Here is a 25,794-nt window from a genome sequence, read left to right as displayed (position 1 = left end):
CTTATTCCATGGTTTCACTTATGAAGAATGGCTCATTATAAGAAAAAAGGGCTAATAACAGTAGTTACTACCCTACTACTACCACTCTTATGCAAAGAAGAGACTTAGCAGCAACATAATTAGGAAGATACCTGGAGATGATGTTGGAAAGAAAACTTCAGCTCCAAGGAACAAAACTATACAGGGGACTTCTAAGTACTCATTTTCACAAATTTACCAACCATCACAGTAACATGTCTCTGAAAAAAAAAAAAACAGTGTAGATTTTGAATTATATATTCATCATGAACTTGGCTGGACCTGTCAATAATGATAATGCCTCAGGCAGAAACTCTCAAACACATGATGGATTTAGCATAGCGGAAGCAACCTGACACACAGTACTGCAAAAAGGAAAAAAAAATTTGGTGCATGAAGAAACAATAAATACCCAACAGAAGACAGAAAAACACCTGCACAGATGAGAATTTTTAGAGAGTTTATTTATAGAATTATTTCAACTTGGCACAGAATTGTAAATGCCAATACAATTTGGTGGGACAACTGGAAAAATGCTGGGGTGTTGCTGGTCCTTTGGAAATTAAAAAATGTCAATTACAAATAAGGAACAATTGGGTTAGGAAATAAGGCTCTGTCAGCTGTAAACCATAAAAAAACCTGAAAGACTTAGAACCTCAAGACACAGGGACGATGTTACCAAATGTAGACTGAAAGCACAAGAGGCAAGTTTAACACAACCCAGGTTGTTTGCTCTATTGACAGAAGTTGAGCTTTTCAGAACTTAATTTGCTCTTTCTGTTTTATCTGGCTTGTTTCTGCTTACAATTACTTCAGTGAGAATGCTGCTACTGAGTTCAACAAAATCAGGCCTTTCACAGAGAGCAAATGCAGCCTCTTTCATAACCAATAAAACTCTACACCAAGCGGGCCACAAATGCCAAATGCTTGTACCAGGACACTGAAAAGCCCCGTTATATCTTTGTGTGTTTAACTACTACTTAGTCCATTTTCATATTCTCTTTATGTTCAGTACCACTAATCACATGAACCTCTCTAAGTTGCCATTATTTTGTTGGCAACTATTACACTTCTGGTAAAATCAGCACCTTAGACCTTGGCCACAAACATTAACAGCTTCAGGATCAAGTAGACAGTTTACTGCTGGGGCCCTTCATCTTTGATCTCTCATTTTTCTTGTCTGCATTGACTAACTAATAAAGAGGCAAGGATCAGAAATGTACAGGGAGGAAGAGCAAAGGGAAAAGTGGCCGCTAATTACCAGCTCCAGAGGGAGCCTCAGAGGGAAATTGGATGATCACTTCTGAACTTATCCCAGAAGATCTGAAAGAGCTGATGTGGCATCTGAAAACCATGAAACGTATGGCTTCAACAGCTTATCAATATGAACCGTGAGTGGCATGACCTGGTTGTAGGGTGGAAAGACCCTCACAGCAGGTGCTAACACTTCATTGTAAGAGCTGTCACACAATAGCTGTGGTTCATAAGTCAAGCAACTGAGTCCTCAAAGTTACCACATTCTTGTCTCAGTGAGTTACATTACAGTGAAATGGACATAGTGCAGTTTTATAATTGAGGATATGAGATCCAAAGATAAGACTATCAACACTATTTTGGCAAAGCCAAATATTTAACTGTTTGTGTGAAAGGGCCTAAACATCTCAAAGAACGCATTGAAGAAAGGCTCAGCATGAGTGGCCTGACAGAAAACCATCCATTCAGGCTCACCTTGGTTAGAGACAGTCCTTCCTGCCCTCATCTTGCTTGGGCTAAAAATCTCAAAGGCATTTTATTTGAGGTTCACTGAATCTTAACTGTATTAATTATCCAACTCCTGAAAGACAAGGGAAATCAAATGATCCATGTAATTTAAAAATTAAGAAACAGAAATAAGTGTTCTGTGTTATAATTTCTTCAGCACAGCCATCTGTTTTTCTAATTTACTTAGGCAACAGATCTACAAAGAGGTTGGGCATAATTGGGGAAACAGTAGCCTAGAAGAGTAGTTTTGCTACGAGAGAAACTGCAACTGGAATGACATCCATGAGACAATAACGCAGCCAGAAGTGCAGCACAACACTCAGTTACTTCTTGTTGCACTGTTCTTTGGGGACATGGACTCCCTGTTTTACACTGTTAAACCAGGAATATACAAAATTGCACCACTGTTGTACAACTCCAAGAGATAACAGATGCTGGGATACACTTGTTTATAAACCAGAAAGAAGAGATGAATTCTAGTGCTGAGTCCCCCCTTCCTGCTCCTGAGCTCCGGCCACTGGCCATTTAAAGAAAATCAAAACTCTTCTCCACATCTGAAGCCTATTAGAAAATCTTCCCACTCTAACAACAAAGAAATAAAAGCAAATATATGAACCAGCATCACTACATGACTGTAACTTCACCTATATGGTTAATTCACTATCTAAGTAAGCCATCTCTGCTTTACATCTCTGCTAAATCTTTCCATTATTATTACATGCTCTGTAGATCAGAACAGCTCCTATTTAAGTCCATCTGTAAAAGTCTGCCAAACAGGTTAATCTCAAAACCAGTTCAGTACAATATTCAACCCTTTTATTTCCATGTCCATTTATTTAGAAAACATTCATTCAAGGAATGAAAGCTAGGACTCTTGGTACAGTACTAGGTATAATTTATGCTACCATACACTCTTTTTAGCAGAATGAAAAAGAGAAAATACATACAGTTTTAGAATAATTTCACTTTCAATTACCTTAGCCATAGTACCCACTCAAAAAATCCATCACTGGAAAACCAATACTAAAATAATACATTCTCTTACTTCTCTGATTTGGAACCAGAATGATACTATGATTTTTAGAAAATATATACTTTCATAGGACCCACCTAACACCATGCAATTGTTTTAAGTAGCATCCCTAAAAATGGATGACAACTTTATGTGGAAAAGGCTGGGATGTAAAAAACAATGTTCTAGCCCACCAGTGAGTTCTGGATATGGTATGATTTCCTACCCCTCTGGGCATAAGCTTAAGTCACAGCCACACTGATGAGACCAAACAAGTATTTAAGCTAGAATATCAATATGTTTTAGAATTGAGTATAAGCATAGTCAAAGAAATAGGGTATACTGAGTGTTAATGCTATACAAACAAATACCGCAGTGCGCTAAGCAAGCACTTTTGAATACTTGCTGATCTGTGTAGGAGTCACATTTATTGTCAAATGACATAAGAAACTGATATTCATGAGCTGCTTACCTATTCACATATCAAAGCAGCTACTCTTTAAACTAGACTGGGAGACCCCAAAACCCACCTTAAGCCTCTGCTGTGGGAAAGCTCTATAAGCTCAGGCTCTACCAGAAGTAATTAACTGGGCATTGCACTCACATCTTTTCTTCAATGTCACAAGAAGTGAGATTAGGCCAATAAGGGTCTCCTGTGAAGGGTACTAAACACTATGATCCATTGCAACACAGCAATTTTGGATATAAATGGGTCCAAACAAGCACAGGTCTTCCTAATGGAAGACTTGGCTCTTTAGCCAGCATATGGGAGGAAGGAAAGGGTTTCTCTTAGAATACCTTGTTTTCCCTCAACTAAGATGCAAGTAAGGCCTAATACATTGCATAACATTTTTCATTTCCCATACTGAAGCAAAGTCTGATCACAGCTTATGCAAGGAAGTGAAAGAAGTACACCCAAAATAAAAGCAGCCATATTTTCACAAGATAAGTTGACACACGATTTCAGACAGAATCTAAAACCACAACCTGCCACAGCTTCTTCCTTAATTGCTATTTAAATATTGTGCATTCAATCTCTGTGACACAATTAGGTTTTTATTCTAGGCAAACTAGGGCTATTTCTCATATTTAAATTTTAATCTGTGTTCTTTAACAAATAGAAGAGCTGCCCTTTTTTGTTTTAATTAGGTTTTCAGATATTTAAATCAGCCTTAAAAAGCAACAGTCTTCTGTAAAATATTACTAAAACCTTGATAAATACCTAACTTTTTATTCTTCACTGAGATTTGGACAATCATCAAGTTTTTTGAAACAGATCAGATTCTTTTTAAAAGGGTATAATACTTATCATAGTAAAGAGCAGTTTATTAAATTTATGAAATGGAAGTTAAGTTGCTTTGCACATTACCTACACAGGTAAAGCTATTTTCAAAGAGCAGCAATAGCATTAACATTGGAAAAAAACATTCCCTAAAAAAACTGCCCGTATCAAAAGGCTAGCAGGACTAAGCTTCAGTCTACTTTGCCAGTAAAATCAAGGAATAAAAGGCTGTATCTGTAGTTCTGCAACATATGAGGAGGTCTTTTGGAAATGTGAACTTCAGCTAGAAGTTGAAAACAGTATCTAAACATGCTCCACTTTTGACCTAGGGAAAAAACCATCTTTTTACTCAGAACTGCAGTTCTGATTAACAGCATGAAAGAAGTTAAAATTAAAGTCATTAAGAAAAATGTTTAAACAATCTAAGCTTATACTGATTAAACTTTGAACAGAAAACATCTGCACTAACTAAGAATTTTAGCTTTCTTGCAGAGAAAGGGGAAGCTTCTTTACCGCTAATTCAAACAGGTAGATTTTAACCTTCTGAAACCCCTGCAGAGGGGGTGCAGAGAAACACACATTGTTACTTTTTTGCACATACAAGTCCACATATTTTAGAGGTGCAAAAAATTGTCATTTGATATAAAAGGGCCCACATTCCGTTCTGTATATACTGGATTGAAAAGAACATATTTCAGTAAAACTTTGCAGACGCTGCTGTACTTCAAGTGCCACATGTCATTCAAACAGATTTAAGTTCAAATGGTCTCTACGTACATTACCACAAACCACAAGCTATTTGGGATGGCTCAAGAGCTTTCTGCAGAAAAGACTGCACCTTAAGCTAAAAAGACAGAAAGTTATTTCTGGGGTTGTAGAAAAATTGCTGTTTTGTATCTCGTGTTGTAAATGGAAATAACCAGCCAACTCACTATTTCTATTAAATTCATTCCCTATGGCTTTGTTCAATGGAGAAAAAAACCCAACACAAAGTAACAGGTACTGAAGGAAGAGGCTGCTCCTATAGGCACAAACACCAATCGATGAACAAGTCCTACATTAGAGAAAAATGTAGCATGCATCTTCAACACTGTACACAGAAATCAAGGACAAGAAGTAACTGCTAAAAACTATACAAGGAAACACTGCCTTCTTTTAAAAAGCTATATGGAAATAATTACACTGATTAATAAAACACCAATATTCACAACCCATCTGAACTAAAACTGGTTTACATCTTCAAGAATGAAGTCAAAATAGTAGAGAACATTTCTTTTTTTTCTCTTAAAAAGCAGAAGTGCCACACTGTCAAAGATAAACTGTTGCTGCATAAACATTTGAATCAACCTTTTTGTGCTTTCCATTGAGGGGATACAGAACACGAGGTCATGTTTCCTGATAAACTGTTTACAGTTATCAGATGCCTATTCAAATCAAACTTTTGTCCTACCAAATTCATTATGGAGTTGCTACAACTACCAATAGGATGTAAAAGATTTCAAGGAATTCTTGTGAAAAATACTTATTTTATGAAAAAATTTGGATTTTTTTTTAGTTCACCTATGTTCACCAATATATACGGTATATGCACCTTGAGTGTAGGAACTTCATGAAAACGGTGAAAAAAATAAAACACAGAAACTGATGTGTGAGGCCGTCAGTCCCCTTCCTACTTCTGATTATTATTTTATTCTTTTTTAAATACCACCAATGCAGGATATAGACCCCAAACCCACACCAAACTGCTTTGCTTTGCTGTGCACTTTTCCCAGCAGGTTTTCATACCTGCTTCTTCAGAGCATCTGGAGGCTACAAAAGCCCAGCTTGTATTTCTCCATCAGTCATGTTTATTTGTGTGATGTTTTTTCCAGATCTGGAAGTTTTTCAATTAGTGCTTTATGGTTCATGTTGATACTGGCTATAAGTCCTCCCTCATTGCCATCTGAGCCTGTGTAACTGATTTCTTCACCAGTCAAGGTAGTCATATGGCCACCCAATGCTCTCAACAGTGCATTTCCAGCACATATGTCCCACTTCTTAATGTAGGTGACATGGATATAGACATCAGCTTCTTCTTGATTCTTCTCAGGCACGTCAAGGAGGGCTAACACTTTATAACCTAGAAGAAATAGGCAGAAGTGATAAAAAAAATTGAACCAAGTTTTTCAAGACCAGAAACTCCAAATACAGTACTGCTCTTACATTCATGCACTTATTTCTCAATCCCTGCATTATGCTGAAGTCTACCTTTTTCCTCCTGGCTTTTTATTACAATAGAAGGAAGATGCATACACCACTCTAATAAAACAGCTCTGCACCGGGCATTCCTCTTTATCAGTCATAATGCAGTACAAAGTCATTGCCCAAAATACTATTCTTTCTTTTCTGGAATTTTTTTTCGGTTTTTCAATTCTTTAACCAGTATTCTTGTTTCATTAAATGGTTCCTTTCATTATCTTCTTATACAGTCAAGCCCTGGAGAAGATCTGCTATGATCAGATACACTTACACTGTCATTGTCATAAGAAACTTGTTCAGATTCACTATGAAGAACCAATGCAAAATATTCTTGAATAAACAATTCCTAGCTCTAGCTTTCCATATGAAAGACATAGAAAGATATATTTCTGTAAAATTCAAATTTTGCATGGCTTTTCTGATACTTTAAAACTGCTACTGCTTCACACTAGTACCTCACATATATCCATTCTGTCAGTAACACACACAAGGATATTGCACAAGTAAAAAGTATGCTGAAACCTCTTTGAAATGAATATAAGGCAGATAAAAATGGACTATAGTGACACTAGTTTTGTATCTTGACATAAACACAAGAAATAGCACCAAACTTTCAGGCCTTTTTTATTAACATTTTTTTAATCAAATGCACTAATAGTTAACAAACAACCAACAGAATCTCTTCCATGATTCTGTCTGTTGTCATTTTTATCCCACTGAGGCATTAGTGACTTCAATGAATGCACATCAATGTGCTCAAAGAATGGACCACTAGAACATTGCTGGTGTAGGCTTAGATTCAGCAACATACTGACTTGTCAATAGCCTGAAGCCTGAACAAAGTTTGCATCTAGGTCCCTATACACAGGAAAAACTGTGTCCCTATTGTCAACTGCTTGCTTTTAGGGATGTGAAGATCAAAAGGTGAGGGGAAAAAAGAGGAGATGTCATAGCTACATCCTTATGTCCAGTAACAGCTACACTGTTAAAACATTTAGAAGCAATAAAATGGATAAGGATGCTTAAAGAACCAAACCTGCTCCACCAGCGGGGATTATCACAGTTTTATTTCCAAATGTCTGCCGTGCAACCTGCTCAACTTTTCCTGCATGGGAGCGAGACACAATAATCCTTGGAGTTTTCTCATTGTAGAAGGAGCGAGCTTTTATGTTCGACCCACCATCCACCATTGCCCAAGCTACAAGAGAAACAAATTCCACTAAGATTTACTAAAGACAATTGCTGTTCAGTGTGGAGATAAAAGGATACTTATTCAAAAAAATGTCATTGATACCTCTGACTTAGTATCTCTGCCTACTCTAAAAGACAAGGTTAGGGCTGACAGAGGAAAGGGTGCAAACCCACAAGTGCATGTAAGTGGAAGAGAAATAGCACATACACACACATCTGTGCATACTGAACTGTACCTATGCCACTATAACCATGCATATGGCACTATACCTGACTTTTCTTACGAGGTACTTTCAAAAAAACAGACTAAAATGGAAAAATCCCAAGTAGTAATATTTAAAACTTGCAATTGGAAAGTCAGGAATAGTTCCAATATTTCCTCAAATAATATTTTTATAGGAGAACAAAAAGCTCTACTACCCTTCAAAGCAGATACCAAAAATGCTACTGAGTAGTTTTGCTCAGAAGGATAGTGATGCTAAGGAAGGAAATAGCTCAGGAGGATAGTAATACAAAGAAAAACATTCCGTGCTGTGTTTCAGAGAACTGAATTTAGAATACACAACTTCCCACTTGTTTTATCATGAGGTTCAAAGCCAAGCTTGGTAGGTGGCATCCTCTAACTATTAATCTGACATTTACTTAGCAAAGTAACCAGCAATTTCATCTCAGTAGAGGGCCAGATTTTATGGCAACAGACTGAGCTATGTGTAATAACAATGCCAGCTACCCTTTATTGCTTTGTATTTTTGTGGTAGTATTAGGAACAATCCTACTCATAACATGTTGGTATTTCCAGCTTGGAAAATGAGTACTTGTCACACAAAATGACAGCATTCATTGCATCTGATCTGAACATTTCACACTTCACTACTATTAAAGGAGATACATTCTCAACATTACAATGCTAAAAACCCATTTCTTCGGATAGATACTGACACACAGAAAACTATGTTCCAATCCCTCCAAGATTCTTGAAGCACACTGGAATGGAATATAGTGCATACTTTAATAACTAGAAATTAATGTCATATTTAAAGACAGTAAAGTATTTAGCACAAAACACTGAGTGTTCAGTGGGCCAATAAAAAGAGAACAGATACAAAATACATTTACTCAGACTTAGATTTTGTGCCAGACCTACTGCATAACTTCAGAACTCTAGAGGTCAGTATTGCCTAAGGGAAAATGTAAACAGAAATTCTTGTTGCAAAGACATAGTAAAACATGAATACTTTAACTACTTTGAAGCTTTCAGAAGGGTATACACATTGCCAAATTTGCAGCAGTGCTTGCTCATACATCATTAATACTAAAGAATAAATTATGTCACAGTTGTGGCATTAAAAGCATGTCAGATAATCAATAAGGCTATGCTAGACACAGTCTTGCCTGTTACATGCAATTGCCATTAAGATCTTTAATCATCTTTGTTACTCAAACTGCATAAACACCAGTTCCTGGGTACAGTATCACAGACCCAAGTTACACCGCTAAAGGAGCAAAGTACTCTTTTCTTCTAAAGACTAAAAGCAAACATAAGACTGACTAGTATTTGTAGTTTCACTTTTTTTGGTTTGCTATAAGCACTCTGAAGAGATCTGAATTCTAAACATATTTTCAGATAGTTTGTTTTATTTTTATGTTAAACAAGTATGGCAATTTCCTTGGTGGTTTTATAGCACAGAACACATCTGCAGCTCTAACTGTGAGATCTTCAGCAGCACTTTCTTGCCCCAGGTACTATTTTCTCATTGATACCTACAGATGTTGTCTGATACATCAAATTTTAATTAACACTATGACTGATGATGATGAAAATATGTGAAGGCATGAAGGTACCTGTATATGATGAAAATGGCTTGTGTATCACTCCTATTACTGGTTTACCATTTACAGCCACGCAAACCATTGTTGTGACATACTGTCGAAGATCTTCTGTGGGCAAAACAAGAGAGTGAGCAAGTTTACAACCAGATACCAAGAACATAAAAAGAGAACAGAAATGAGATTATAGAAATGTTGTTCTCTGAAGACTAGTCTACATTCTGCTTCTTACAATTATGTAACTTTGATGTATTTTCAAATAACCTTGGAGTTTTCAAAAGACTTTAAAGACTTCAGAGTTTTCCAGCAATTTTTCCTGTTCAATAGATGTAATCTATACTCCATGCTAACAGCTGTGTCTTATGCAGCACGTATTTTCATGGAAATCTGTGCCCTTACATTCTCCTTTCTCTGCCTCACCTTCTATCTTCTACTGGTTCAAAACTGATAATTCAAATACCAAGGAACATTCACCGGAAAGGATGATTGAATCAATGAAATATTCACCAAAAAATCCCATTTTTCAATTGGTTCTGTAGTACTTATCAGCAAGAATTTTATTTGGATTGCCTTGAACTGCTTATGTGCCATCCTTAAACATTTGAAGAGGGGAAGACTGTATTATGCATGGGGTTTCTTAAAATGACAACAAAAATTCTTATATCAAGGTAAATAGAATATTTACTTAGTATTCGTCTTAAATAAACAAAAAAAAAATCTGAGATACTTAGAGTTGCCACAGTAATAACAGAAATAAAGAAATGTGTAATTCCAGTAGAATCCATAACTGACAATTACCATTTATTATAGCAATTACTTAGTTACAAAGGAATACCAAAGTATTTTCAGAGTTGGAATCATCATCATGGCACACTTTATATCTTCAGTGTATGTACATATGTATGGCTCGGCATCATGAATGAAGATTTGGGAAGAGCTTTTCCCATGGGGGTGTGTTCTTCAAGCCTGTGCAGTGGATTTTTTAGGTGAGGCACAGTGTGCGCAGAACTGGCCCCACCCTTTGCTGCTAAGGTTCATCTGCCACAGCCAAGCGAGCTTGGATGGTGACAGTGAAGTCCTCAGGACTAGAACGTACAGTCCCCAGTATTCCCAGGAGGTCTCTCATCCAAGTACTAACCAGTGCTGACCTTGCCTCACTTCCGAGATCAGACGGGATTCAGTGTCAGGATGGCATGGCCGCAGTTAGAGTTGGAATATATAAAAGTAAATGCTGTCATCTGAGAACTACAGAGATTTCACCAATTTGTTCAATTAAATCACACTACCTTTGACATAACACACTCTAACACAAGATGTTGTGCTAAATACTAAGTATTTTTTTCTGAATAAAAAGCAGACATCACAATTACACACATGATTTGTCAACAAGAATCATCTACCTGTGTATTCTTGTGTAGCATCTAATGGATCGATCCAGACAGTAACACTTTCTGCTGGAACCTCTTTAGGCTGTATTTTTTGCTTTATGTCTTCAGGAATACTACGATCCCAAGGGACTGTATCCTGATCAACTGTATCAACACGCTCCTCAGAATTTATCTGTGGTAAGACAACAAAAGCAGTTGCATTAACTTGTCAGACACAGTAACTATAGTACTTGGGAAAATTACAGATTTGCTCACATTTTGTCTTTCTTCCTTCACTTCCATCTCAAAGCACATAAATTACTCATTTTTTCAGCAACTAACAAGCTATCATCATGTGACGAGCAATGGAAAACCACAGTCCAGAATTTTACTGTGAACCACACCACAGGTGGACACTGTTGCTTTGGCTGCAACTGTCCCGACGGAAAATTCCCACAGTATGAATACCATTTTTTTAAATCAATATTTAATTGCAGCAGCTTCAAAGACTACAGGAATACAGAATCATACAGTATACAGATAGTAGAGGTATAACATTCCATTTATAGAGATCAGTAGATGCCGACTGAAATGTACAAATACACAATCAACAGGCATTTTGCAGACTGTGTATGACAAGTAGGAATCCTGGTGTGTATATGTCTATATCTATATCTATCCATATTTATCTATATCTATATCCATATCTATTATCTATATCATCTGTATCTACATTCCTGCTGCCGGCATTGAGTTACAAGCAGAAATCTAAGCAGCTCAACTGAATGTAACCATTATGCAACTGTCAGGGGAATGTTATTTCATAAACAAGTTAGTAACATTCTGTATCTGTCTTTAGAGTAGGTTGAGTCAAGGTCTAAGAACATGGGCCCATGAAGAACATTTATAAACAGCAGTCAAAGGTCACATTTAAGCCTATTGTCACCTGTGTCCTAGTTTACTGAATTTTATTCTACACCAGAGGGCAATTCAGTGTATCAAACAGAGTTTGGTCCAGTAGCAGAGCACACAGTACCAACCTGTTGAATAGAATAATGTTCTGCAAAACCCAATAAAATGTCATTGTGACTACAGTAGCACAGTAATTTTGGATCACAAGAAACACAGTTGTCACAAAATACTGCATGTAATGTTCTCTCATATCACAAAATACCACATAACATGGCAGGAAGAACTACCGTGGAAATATGGATCACTATGTCTTAACTCATCCATATCAGCTTACTACAACTGCAAACATGGTTTATGGGAGAGGTTAATGCAACTGGACACAAACAGTGCTAACATGAATTTAGACAAATTCATCTTATTTACTTTTAGTACCTTAGTTACTTTAGAAGACTAGTATTGTCATGCTCTCACTTCCAATAAAAAGGAAGTCATTGGTAATGTGTCCTTCAAACTTCAGTCTGCAAATACTCCAAAACTCCAAATCACTCAGTAGGACAATGATGCTTATGTCTTAGATGTATAGGTTAGATGTCTGAAGCTGAATGTAATCAATCTGGACTTTTAGGATATTTTAGAATACATGAACACAAGCTTTTTTATTCTTGCTAACTTTAAAGGTGTCTTCCTTAACATAGTTCTTGAGGGATGGCACACCAACTAGCTCTAAAGTCCAGTCAAGGCAAAATTGTAGGTGCACATGGCACGCAATGTAGGTATCAACAACCTACTATCACCAATTTCCCTTTACGTGCTACAGATGGAGTCAAGATCGATAGCTCAGATTCAATACATGACTACAGGAGCATAAAAGTCCCTTCTGACAAACACAACTTATTACAGATGTTGTAGCCAAGTGACATTGAAAGACAATGAAAATTAAGCAGCTGTAAGACTGTGTTTGAATGTGACAGACTGAGCAGGATTTTTACGTAATTCACATCATGACAAAAACCACATCACACACACCTCAATTCTAACAGATTATTAGCAAAGAGTTGAGTCACCTTTTCCATGAGAATTCAAAAAGAAAAAGCAAACAGAACTGCGGCAACTCCAGCCATACATCATACCTGTCTTCTCACGTAAAACCAGTAGCTGAAGCATTGTATGCCAGACACAGAGCCCTTGAAGTTGCTGTGACATTTACAAATTAAACATCTGTCACTGTACAATAAACCTGATGATTGTGTTTTCCCCAAGGGAAAACAGTGCTGCAAAATCAAGATGAGTCGTTTCACAGACTTGGCAGTCTCAACACAGCCCTTGGGCAGTCAAAGTTCCACTACAGCACATTACATACCACCATAAAAAAATCATTTCCTCAAAAGAAGAAAGAGGCCTTCAGAAAGTTAAATGGTTGGAACCAATGCTCAAAAGGAAGAGTATCTTGTTAAACCTGTTGCTACAGTACGCTAAAATTAAAAGTCTGAAACTATCTAAAAGGTATTGGTTTTAGATAAAGATGTCATCCTTCTTCAGATTTTAAAGCAGTGGCCATGACCCTGCAGTATTTATAATGCTTATGAGGAGTCTCTCTCAAAAGTATTCTGCCAGAAAAAGAACAGCGAAATAGTGATAAAGTTGCAGAGCCACCTGGAGAAAATTAAAAGAAAAAAAGGAAAAAACCCAACAAACCAGCTGGTTCTTCCATTCATGTGACCATTTACTCTGTAGCTGTGGCTAAATACTTCACAAATAATAGTTCAAATAGAAATTCATAGCCATTCCAAAACATGTTGTTATTAAAATTATTTATGAAGTTACATTATAGGTTTTGCAAGACCTAGTTGCCTGAGAGATAATCAGCAACCCTTAACACTGGAAACTTCTGTTATTCCTCTTTTTTTTTTTTAAGGCAGGAGAATAGACCCAGAAAATATGTCTTTGTGTTAATACCATGTTTTCTTCCTACTTGTCATTCTCATTTCCTGGATGTCTCCAGGCGCCATGACCTTATACTTGAAACTTTATGAAGTGATATGGATATGTAGCTGACTGCATTCCCAAATCTTCACTCATGGATTAGGAGCAACTATGGTAGAATGAAAATCATAATGCCAAACGATTTAGACCATAGAGCTTGTGTCAGCAAGATGCTCTGAGTCAATTAAACTAATACATTAGTGTAAATAAGTTTGCATATATATCATATACAGAAGTTTGCCTACTCCTAAGAGTCAGATTTAGATATCAACCAATCATGCAGGAACATGGGATAGCAAGCAGAAGACAGGAATAAACTGCTATTTGGTGTTCCCCACCCAAGAACTGTAACATGTAAAAGCCCATCTTGGGAAGTTCTGGAAGCTGCCCACCAACACCAAGCTAAACTACATTTCAGCAATCTTCCCCAGTTATGCTTGAAGCAAAATCCTTCCTCACAAAGAACTGCATCAAACGCAGAGGTTTAATAAAATATATGTAAATCAGCACATGGCATACTGCTGAAAGGTTAAAAATATTTATAAGCAAGGCAGTCTGATGCATTTTGCCAGCAGAGAGTTTCTTCAAAATAAGCTTGTGAGGTGTAGAAATTCCATAAGAAACAAGGGATGCTGCACATGGAAGCCATCAGATGTCTGATGGCAACACCAGGATCAGCTCATGCTATGCCTTCCAAAACACCCATGTTGTTTCCAGCCTTCAGAAACCTCTTGCACAGAGAACGCTCTCCTCCAGCACACTGGTGCTTGGAATACAGATCTGTTCAGGGACACAGAGGCAACTCCAGTGTACTACAAACTTGATTGGATAAATGCTGTGCTCTGAACAAACAGCCACATGAAGACTTTAGGGAACCTCACAGTGGCTCTTTGTCCTGTGCTGGTAATTTCCTACCAGCACTTCATGATGTCTCTGTGGTAGTTCAGTACCTGAAAGGCCTACTTGAATACTAGCTAGGTGTCTGTGGCATGGAGCACAACCTCAGGCTTTTTCCTGGTTTAAAAGAGCAGGACACGACTGTAGTTTGAATTCACCCATTAAAGACAAATTAAACTGAAAAAATACATGCTAACAAAAAAAAAGAAAATGGAAGCTTCTGTTCAAATACATAGATGATTTTTTAAAAACATGCAACAGTACATGGAAATGCAATGCTTTTCTTAGAAAGTGTTTGGTGTTATGTGATTTTTTTTTAATTTATTAGTCTCCCTTCTTCCCCACATACTTTACACAACCAAATACTCATTTTGTATTTTAATATACAAATGATCCAATATCTGGAAAAAGACAAGGTAACATACTTATTCCTGAGTGTCAACATCCCCATCCGATAATTAAGTCCTCTCAAATCCAAATCTTAGTGGTGTTCTATCAGAAAATAAAGCAACACAAATACTATGACACCTGTGTTATAAAGCAGAAATGCTAATTAAGCTACTCAAACTTAAAAAAAAAAGAAAGAAAAAACACCACACCTCCACAAACCAACCCCCCCTCCACACACACACACACAGAGCACAGGTAACAAAAGACTTGTTCATTATTTCGACTAGTGAATGTTAAGAGTATCCCAGGTATTGTGTTTCAAGAACAGACACTGGAACGTGTTGCACAGAGAGGCAATAGATGCCCCATCCCTGGAAGAGTTCAAGGTCAGATTAGATAGAGCTCTGAGTAACCGGAGTTGAAGATCTCCCAGGTCATTGCCAGGGGACTGGAATAGATGGCCTTTAAAGGGCTCTTCCAACCCAAACTATTCTATGATTAAATGAATAAGTCTATTGATTTGAATGGGACCACAAAAATGAAAAGCCTTGAGGCTCAGATAAAATAGCGTGTGCAGGGGGGCATTAGTAAAACAATAATAGATGTTTGTTTTTCTGTTTTGTCAGTGCGCTAATGCTGCATGACCTACACAGCCACTTCACCAGGGATGATGCAGCGTGAGCATTATGTATACCCCAGAATCAAACTTAACTTTGCCACATCACCTGAATGGAGATGGAGGAAAGAAGTGGCAAGATAGAAGTAAATGTAAACATTTACAAACTATAAACCAATAATGATTCTGAAAACTTCTTTCTGGATGACTGAGAAATGTCCTCTGTGAACAGTGGAAGACATTTTATACTACATACATCCTCTGGACTAATGTCCAGAGCCAGGTGCAAGAGGTCAGGTTCATGTCTGTCCAATTTGGTGGTTTTCTATTATGGAGTGACTGCAACAGTTGACAAAGGAAGACCAACTGGTGTTGTCCGCCTAGACTTCTGTAAGGCCTTTGACACAGTCCCACACGACACCATTATCTCCGAATTGGGAGAGGTATGGATTTGAAGGGTAGACTATTCAGTGGATAAGGAATTGGATGGATGGATGGATGCAGTCAGAAAGTTGTGGTCAATGGCTCTACATCCATGTGGAGGCTAGTGACGAATGATTTCTCTTAAAGTGTGTTTTGGGACTGATGCTCTTTAATACCTTCATGAATGACATAGTAAGATCAAGTACACCCTCAGCAAGGTTGTAGATCACATGAAGCTGAGCAACACAGTTGACACAACAGAAGAGACACCATTCAGAGGGATCCAGACAAACTTGAGAAGTTGGCTCACAAGAACCTCATGAAGTTCAACAAGTCCAAGTGCAAGATCCTGCACCTGGGTTGGGGCAATCCCAGGAATGAGTGCAGACTGGGAGAAGAAATCATTGAGAAGAGCATAATGGAGAAGGATAGTGGGGGATCTTGTGGATGAAAAGCTGGACATGAGCCAACAGTGTGTGCTTACAGTCCAAAAGGCCAACTACCTCCTGGGATGAATCAGAAAAGAAGCACGGCCACCAACTGGAGGGAGGTGATTCTTCCCCTCAGTCTGCCCTCATGAGACCCGAGCTGGAGTATCGCAATCAGGTGTGGAGTCCTCAGCCCAATAATGACGCAGACCTATTAGAGTAGATCCAGAGAAATGCCAAGAAGATGATCTGAGGGATGGAGCACATCTCCTCCAAAGATTGGCTGAAAGAGCTGGGTTTATTCAGCCTGGAGAAGACTCCAGGAAGACCTTACAACAGCCTTCCAGTGCTTAATGGGGGCTTATAAAAAAGATGGAGAGTGACTTTTTATAAAGGCAGATAGTGATACGACAAGGGAGAACAGTTTTAAACTAAAAGAGGAGAGATTTGGCTTAGATGTTAGGAAGAAATTTGTTACCATAAGGATGGTGAGGACTGGAAGAGGTTGCTGAGAGAAGTGGATGCCCCATCTCTCAAAGTGTTCAAGGGCAGACTGGATGGGTCTTGGAGTAACTTAGTCTAGTGGAAGGTATCCTTGCTCATGGCATGGAGTTTGGAAGATGATGATCTTAAAGTCTCTTCCAAATCAAGCCATTCTATGACTCTATGATAACCACAACCATACACCTTGAAAGGTGTACTGACCTATTAGGGACTGTACTTGATTTGCTCTTATTCGTCTGTGCCTCAGAGATGTCACAACTCGGGAAGAGTGGTTCAAACAGCAAACTCTGGGCGTTCCCCCACTTACAGACCACGCGTCACCCCTTCAACTGCTGCTGTTGCACTGCACTGAAGAGCAAAGTGACCTTATACCCCCACACTACAAGTCAGACTGTTTTACCTCCATTGGCTCTGTTCCTGTTTTTTTTCTCAAATGTAACAGAGGTGAAAGCTGTCTCAGCTTCTCACAGCATCTGTACACACACAAATTGTGTGAAGGAATCAGAAGCCAAAACCTCTGAATGTAAACACCCACTTGACAAGTCAAGACATATAAATATGCACAACAGCAGAGCACCCTCCAGGAGAGCAAAAAGCAGTCAAAGCACCATGTTTCCAGTATGTGAAGAAGTATCTAACCGATCCTGGTTACGAAACAGGGCTCCAGAATCTGTTACAAAAGGAAGGATGTGCATTCACATGTAGCCAGGACAACTCATGATCCCTCCCTGGCTTACATGTAGCCAGGACCACTCATGATCCCTCCCTTCTAACCACTGAATTTAGGGGTGGTGTGTAGCAGTTTTCACTATGAATGAAACCTGCTTCCTGAAAGCTTATGCTACTTGAATTCAAACAGAATTCAAACTCAGAAATCAAAATACCCCTTCCTTTTTTAAGTTTAAAATGCCTTTAAGCTTTAAATAATTTGAATAGTAGCCTTACCAGTATAGAAAAAAAAATCTGGTTTTATTCAATAAAGACACTTTTAAAGCCAGCTGTTTTCTTTTGAAAAGGTTCTTTTCCTCCTTAGAGTTCCAAAACATAACAAAAAGTTAAAACTAGCCTTCACAGGTGATGTCCATGCCTTTCAAAAAGGTTCCTCTTGATAAGGTTCAATTTACAAAAAGTTTTAGCAAGGCAGATTTTGTTATGAAGAGAGAGAGTATGCTGCTCAATCACATAGATCTCTAAAAATAGCTCATTAAAAGGTAATTAATTTTAATAAAACTATAAAGTATATTTGTATACAAATGTGTAAGGTATGATATTATACTAATGTGTAAAATAATAAGAGGTATAAACCCCACAGGTCTCATGTTGTCATTCATTTGAACAGAAAACAACAAATACTTCTGTAATTATACCACAACACTGATAAAGGACCACACGCATTTTTCAAGGCACTTAAGTCCAGAGAGACAGAGGTTTTCCTCTACTATCAACTACATCTTTATTTATTTTAGCAACAAAACATCACTTAACATAGGAACAAAACAATAGGATGTGCAAAGAAGAATATGGACAAGCCTAAATGTCAAAAAGCTCAATCAGTGCTTACCAAAACTTTTCAGGTGACTTTGGTCATTAAGCCAGCAGGAAGACTGAAAGAAACAGGATTTCACAAATGGCAAAGACATATCAGATGACAATTCTGCTTCTAGTGACTTATATTTAATAGAGGTTGGTGAAAGCAACAGTAGTGGAACTGAGGGAATCAGATCACAAAATTCACCATTTCCACCAGTAATCTGTAGAAACAACTAGAATTTTAAGCCAGTAAAATAAAGTCACTTGCTCATTAGCTCACGCAAATTATTTCAGTAGATGGCAAAATTCTCCATTACAGTTCTATATAGACCCAAGTCTAATAAAGAGAAAAGGATGCCTACCTTGTCATGAGAGTTGCAACACTTCTTTTCATTTTAAGAAAGCTGAATTAGAAGTCTACCAGTACAATAAACACACAGCAATCTTCCACTGTTTGTGAGTGGCCACACCAGGAAGAAACTCAACTCTCCAGATGCTCAACTGATAGATTAAACACCTCAACTGTACACACAAGCCAAATGAGCTACTTGTAATTACATCTGAAAAGATAATCACAGAACTCACTGCCATAAGCTTACAGGCTTTAATTTCATTATTGTAGAGAGAGTCATCTAGCATCAGTTAGAATCCATGTTAGGAGATGCACCTCCACACAACACCTTTTACTGAGATTTCAGATTAAAATTCACACTTCTTATTTTACTTAGAAACCCACTGGCAGTTGTAAAGATCATCCAGGTCAGAAAAACTTTAATTTTATTAAAAGCCCTAACACCCGAGGATGCCATTGTCACAACATGGCAAGACAAATTACTGAACTTATTCAACAAAGCACAATCCTTCTTAAGTAGTATTTTGTTTCTTAAACCTACTTCTTTAATATATCTATCTTTCACACAGAATCGGTATAAGATGCATAGACTGCCATCGCAGATGAAATTCCAGTTTTCTAGGTATGGTAGTTGGCACGGTGGTCAGAAACCTGTAAACAATGGGTTTAAACTAGAGAGTACGTCAGGTAGCTTGATAAAAGAGAAGTGAGAGACATTAATCTTCAAAAAGTTAAATTAATTTAGAAGGAAATCAAAGTGACATATTCTTAAATATTAATTTAAAACACTGATGCCTGATTCCAGCATTATTATGCATAAACTTCAAATGCAGTATTTATAATCACTTTTAACCTGGAAATAGATTTAAAAGTTTGGATTCAGGATAGCAGCAAGACTCATAAAAAGATGCTCACAGAGAAAGACTGGGATAGAGGAATACTTGATTTCCACCATAGTGACAACGACAAAAAAAGAAGATGAAACTCTGTTTAGTATTTATACTAGAAAATAAGACATATAGCTAGTGCAACCATAGAACATAAATTAATGCCTTGGTCTAAAATAAGCCAAAACAGCTCAAAAAGAGAGCATAGGACAAAATTAAATATGACAAATGAGACTGAAGTCTTTATCATGTGAAAATAACGCTAGTATACTGCAGAAGCAAAATTACACAATTTTTGTGGGTCACTTTAAAAATTGGCTTTTTCACAGTCAGAGACAGAGATAAGGTGGTCAAAGTACAAGTTTAAGGAACCGTCCTCTGTCAATCAGTCCTGCTTTGTGAGCAAGTAGGGCTGCTCCTTCAGATGTGCTGAAGATGGGCCAGAATGGGAAGTGAACCGGGGAATTCTTAAACAACATTTATTGCAAATTTTTACCTTGGATAGATTCAGTTATCAAGCTCCTGACACTGACCCGTGGACAAGCCATGTTAGAAAAATATAAGACCCTGAGGCATGGTGCTGAGAGAGATCTTTAAGCAGGTAATGCTGCTGAAACCCTGGTACCTTGAGATGATTTCATCACAGAAGCTGTTCTGAGCAAAACACACCAGTGTTTTTGGCCAGTCTCTATCTGAATTTGGAAAGACTACCTCCCCAGTCCACTCTGCCCTCAGCAGCAGGGCTGCCTCAAGCGTGTTCTTAATCATAGAATCATAGAATCGATTGGGTTGGAAAAGACCTCTGAGATCATCGAGTCCAACCCTTGGTCCAACTCTAGTCCATTTACTAGATCATGGCACTCAGTGCCACGTCCAATCTGCGTTTAAAAATCTCTGGGGATGGTGAATCCACCACCTCTCTGGGCAGCCCATTCCAATGCCTGATTACTCTCTCTGGAAACAATTTTTTTCAGATATCCAACTTAAATTTCCCCTGGCAGAGCTTAAGCCCGTGCCCCCTTGTCCTATTGCTGAGTGCCTGGGAGAAGAGACCAGCCCCCACCTGGCTAAAACTTCCCTTCAGGTAGTTCTAGACAGTGATGAGGTCACCTCTGAGCCTCCTCTTCTCCAGGCTAAACAACCCCAGCTCCCTCAGCCTCTCCCCATAGGGCTTGTGCCCCAGTCCCTTCACCAGCCTTGTTGCTCTTCTCTGGACTCGCTCCAGCACCTCAATATCCTTTCTGAACTGAGGGGCCCAGAACTGAACACAGTACTCAAGGTGTGGCCTCACCAATGCAGAGTACAGGGGAAGGATCACTTCCCGGGTCCTGCTGGCCACGCTATTTTTGATACAGGACAGGATCCCACTGGCCGTCTTGGCCACCTGGACACACTGTTGGCTCATGTTGAGCTTCCTGTCAATTAGTACTCCAAGGTCCCTTTCTGCCTGGCTGCTCTCCAGCCACTCTGTGCCCAGCCTGGAGCGCTGCAGGGGCTTGTTGTGGCCAAAGTGCAGGACCTGGCACTTGGCCTTACTGAACTTCATCCCATTGGAATCAGCCCATCTCTCAAGTCTATCCAGATCCCTCTGTAGAGCCCTCCTGCCTTCCAGCAGGTCGACACTCCCTCCCAGCTTGGTGTCATCAGCAAATTTGCTGATGATGGACTCAATCCCCTCATCTAAATTATCAATAAAGATGTTAAACAGGACTGGACCCAATACAGACCCCTGGGGAACACCACTGGTGACTGGCCACCAGCTGGATGCAGCTCCATTCACCAGCACTCTCTGTGCCCGACCCTCCAGCCAGCTCTTAATCCAGGAGAGGGTACACTTGTCCAGGTCATGGGCTACCAGCTTTTCCAGGAGTATATTATGGGAGACAGTGTCAAAGGCCGTGCTGAAGTCCAGATAGACCACATTGACAGCCTTCCCCTCATCCACCAGGTGGGTTACCTGATCGTAAAAAGAGATCAGGTTGGTCACCTCACCTAATTCCCATCTCAGTCGTTATTGTACCACCCCTGTGCTAGCACAAGGAATAAATATGGCTGCATGGAGAACCAATCAGGAAAGCAGAGAAGTAACCCAGAAAGATAAACAAGATAAATAAAAAATGGAAAGGAGCAGAGGAGATGATTACAGCTGGATCAGAGCTTTAACTCGTTCTCAGCATGATAAATAGATGAGGACAACATACTGAACAACACAGTGCAGGTGTAGTAAACACCTCAAGACTGTAACTGCAGTTGAGAAACTGCTGTATGTATTTTAGGATTAAGTATATTTTAAAATAAACTGTACAGACATATTTCATAGAATGGGCATGTAAATATTCACTGCTGGATTTTGAGTGTGATCAGACAACACCAGTAATACCCAATGTAGAAATAAGTGACTTGCCCCTTCCTTTCTTACCTTTCTCATGCCTTTTTCTGAAGGATATAAAAACAACACTCAACACCACTCAATCTACTACACAATGATAAAACAGAATTGTTCTGCTTCTCTTTGATCTTACGTAACATAGCTTTGAGAAGTCTTGAACTGATGCAAAAGCATCTATTTATATCAAACAGAGCAGGTGATGTAAGCAGTGGGGTTCCTCTTCTTCTGTAGAGACAATATCTTTACTTAAAAGAACAAAGGCAAAATATTTGTGGGGGTTTTTCCCTTCAGATTTTGTAAGGCTTTTTTATAAATCACAACCCCTCGTATTCTATGACTTTTGCCATAATTGTTTCAGCTTCTGCAAGTGAGAAGCCTAACATCTATCTTCTCTTAATAACCACACCTTAAGAGGAGATCTGTTTCAGACAGTTTACCTGTTTTCCCTTTTTATGTCCAGCAGCACAACACAGGGAACCCAAGGCCGCTCACTGACAAGTTTATTTCAGCCAAATGACTTCTTCCCTTGGTGATTTTGAAACATTAGGAAGCCATGATTATTCTTAGAAAAATCATTGAATAATAGAATGGTTTGGGCTGGAAGGGACTTTCAAGACTATCTCGTTCCAATCCCCTTGCCATGTGCTGGGACATCTTCCACTAGACCAAGTAGCTTAAAGCCTTATCCTGCCTAGCTCTGAACACTTCCACGGAGTGGTCAACCACAGCTTCTCTGGGCAACCTGTTCCAGTGCCTCACTACTCTCACAGTAAAAAATTTCTTCTTAATATCCAGTCTAAACTTGCCCTCTTTCAGTTTGAAGCCATTTCCCCTTGTCCTGTCACTACATGCCCTTGTAAAAAGTCCCCCTCCAGCTCTCTTGCAGCCCCTTTCAGGTACTGAAAGGCCTCTATAATTTCTCACTGGAGGCTTCTCTTCTCCAAACTGAACAAATCTATTTCCTTTGTTCTATAGGCATATTTTAGCACCTAGTTTTTGTGCTGGTTCATCGTCCTCCTACCTGCAGCATTTGGCACCAATTTAAATTCTGAGGTACCCCTGTTAGGCTGAAGGACTCCATGATCTGAGAAAATGAGCAGCGTAAGTTTACTCTTGCAATTATTTCAGTTTTTGTTTGACAGATTTTATTAGCACCATTTTCTCTTGTAAGGAGAGAATAGGGATTTATTTGACTTCAGCAACATCTTTTATCCTGGAGTGTCACTCTGTAAAGTGGGATAAGGCTACAGATATAAAGTAAGATACATCCTACAAGATGCAATTTTATACTGCCTCAGAAAATCCTCTATAATCCTCATACTCACACCAAAACTGCAGCAGGTCTGTTCTATGAAAGAGTTGCAGTTTTAGATGTGTTGTTCTGAAGTTACACATGAAGGATTTGCAGATCGAGACAATACCTTGTCTCCACACCTGAGAAGTGCATATAGTATATACATAGTAAAACCAAGCTTTTAATTTTGGTTTAACCAAATGTTTATGAATACATCTTCATTACAGACTTTGAAAGACAGAATGTCTTATTACTACATACAGCTTAGTGAATGTTTTTTTAAACACCATATGAGATAAGCTGTTATTATCTACATCATGAACTTAGAATATTAAACATTCCAGAGCTGATTTGGCAAGTTGAGTAACTCCAGATCACCTGAAAAATCTGTCAAACACATTCTTCCTAGACATCCTCAATGCTCAAGCTCAGTCAGTATAAGGAGGAGTGAGGAAAAGAAAAAGACACATGCTTGGTATTTTTTCTAGTTCCACAGATCTACACACACATTTATGTCTTCATACTGCTTTTGAGAACTAATTTGCACTTTACAAAGTACCACCTATCCATTAAGACAAGCAGCACCAGTCAACTATAAGAAAAATAAAAAGGAGTACTGAAGTTTTTTAAGAGTAGATGTTTGGAGATAACATCTTCTGAGAGAAAGACACACAAGTCAGACTGTCACTGCTAGGAACCCCAGGCACAAGAGCGGAGTTTACATGAGTGACAACAGACACAGAACAATTCACTGAGCTCTTCAAGGGCAGACCAACATGGGGTCTTCTTCAGAAGCACAGGCAACTAGTATCTAGACTAATGAGGCTCATCTGTCTGTGAAAGGGAAGAAAGCATGCAAGTTTCAGACTGTGACTCAGGTAAGCTGTAATGCCAGGCTCCATGAAGACACTGAAAGAATTTAACATTAAGAGATAGCAGTTCCCATTTACTGAAGTGAAAGCAGAAACAATGCCAATAAAACCCAAAAAGTCTCAAAGTGTAGTTCTGGTTTGGGTGCGACTTGAAGCGCCAGAAGTAAAGGAGAGCAGGGAGGGGTGCTCTGAAAGCAAAGCAAACTCATTTTGTCCAGGTAGGCAGTGACTCACAGCTGTTAACTTATTTACTGTCCCACAGCCACGAGAGCTAACATTGTTATTGCAGCACTATGTTCCTAAACCTCAAATTCTCAATCGCTTCTCCCCGTTCCCAGCTCTCCCTATCACTGAAGGCAGGCAGAATAACTACAAAAATAACAGCATACCTGATCTCAGCACCTTAACCACACGCAGAATTTGCACTGTGAAATTACCTGTATCCTTATCTAGAGATCCCATAATCCACAATGTCAGGCTCGGTGTTTCCTCCACCGCTCCATGCCTGCATTATTTCGCAGTTTCACCTCGTGTGGCTTCGCTTACAACACGCACCGACTCCTTCCCCCGCGACTCAACACCGACAGTAACAAAGCATGAGGTGGCACTGCCACAAATCCAGTGGCGGGAGAGGAAGGGAAGAAGGCAGAGCGAAGGCAGCGCTTCCCGCGGGCGGCTGCAGCCGGGGAGGCGGCGGCGCGGAGCAGCGCAGCGCTGAGGCCGCTCAGCGGGGCAGCACCCCGGGCACCCGCAGCGCTGGGGCCGCACACGGGGGCAGCACCCCGGACACCCGCAGCGCTGGGGCCGCACACGGGGGCAGTGCCCCGGACACCCGCAGCGCTGGGGCCGCACACGGGGGCAGCACCCCGGACACCCGCAAGGCTGGAGCCACACAGCGGGGCAGCAGCCCCGGGCACCCACCTGCACGGCGGGGAAGGCACCCTTCAGCAGGTGGAACATCCTGCGGTTGGAGAGGAGGTCGCCGGTCGTCAGCTGCTCCTCGGCCCCCTCCCGCGTCTTGCCCTTCGCCTTGGCGTTGAGGACGTTCCCCTCGCGGACCCGCTTCACCTCCTCCCCGCCCCTGGCGGCGGCCAGCACGGACACGGCCAGCAGCTCCCGCAGGTCCACGGCGCCGCCGGCCGCGGCGCCGCGGGGCGTCTCGGGGCCGCCCGCCGCCGGCTCACTCAGCATGAAGAAGGCGAAGCGGCCGGCCAGGAAGCCGGAGTAGAGGTGGTAGAGGACGCCGAGCCCCAGCAGGCAGAACACGGCCATGCCGAGGGGCGAGAGGCGGATGCCCATGGGGGCCATGGCCGCGGGGCAGGGGGCTCGGCGGGGCAGGCGGGCGGCGGGGCCGGGCGCTCAGCACAGCCCCATAGCACTGCCGGGACGCTCCGCTACCTCTGCACCGCGGGGCCGGACCGACTCCACGCTCCCCGGCGGAGAGGCAGCGCTGTCTGTATCCGGGTCAGGCGGAGGTGGAGCCCGCCGCTCACACTGAGCATGTCCCGCTGGCCCGCGGGCGGCAGCGACCGTGTCCGCTGCGGGAGCCCGACGGGACGCGGGGGCATTCCTGGGTTATCTGCCGTGGGCATCCGCGAAATACCTGTCGTGAGCATCCCTG

The 25,794-nt window shown here is 40.2% G+C and overlaps 1 protein-coding gene across 2 annotated transcripts; it reads right to left on the bottom strand.

The window, feature by feature from the left end:
* Positions 1 to 459: 459 nt before the first annotated feature.
* BPNT2 (3'(2'), 5'-bisphosphate nucleotidase 2) lies at positions 460 to 25,632 on the bottom strand. 2 transcript variants are annotated; one of them, XM_071554484.1, is made up of 5 exons: positions 25,095 to 25,632; positions 10,730 to 10,889; positions 9,345 to 9,440; positions 7,348 to 7,509; positions 460 to 6,192 (listed from the first exon to the last, which is right to left on the bottom strand). In XM_071554484.1, the coding sequence occupies exons 1-5, from the start codon at positions 25,479 to 25,481 to the stop codon at positions 5,921 to 5,923; spliced, it is 1,077 nt and encodes a 358-aa protein (XP_071410585.1). In that variant the 5' UTR covers positions 25,482 to 25,632; the 3' UTR covers positions 460 to 5,920. The 2 variants fall into 2 exon arrangements, with proteins under 2 accessions (XP_071410585.1, XP_071410586.1); XM_071554485.1 differs by having other exon boundaries at positions 9,345 to 9,437.
* Positions 25,633 to 25,794: the final 162 nt, after the last annotated feature.

Source organism: Pithys albifrons, chromosome 4, assembly GCF_047495875.1.
Source record: "Pithys albifrons albifrons isolate INPA30051 chromosome 4, PitAlb_v1, whole genome shotgun sequence".
NCBI lineage: Eukaryota > Metazoa > Chordata > Aves > Passeriformes > Thamnophilidae > Pithys > Pithys albifrons.
The sequence above is the reverse complement of the archived record's forward strand: the minus strand, read 5'-3'. Positions and strand labels throughout refer to the sequence as shown.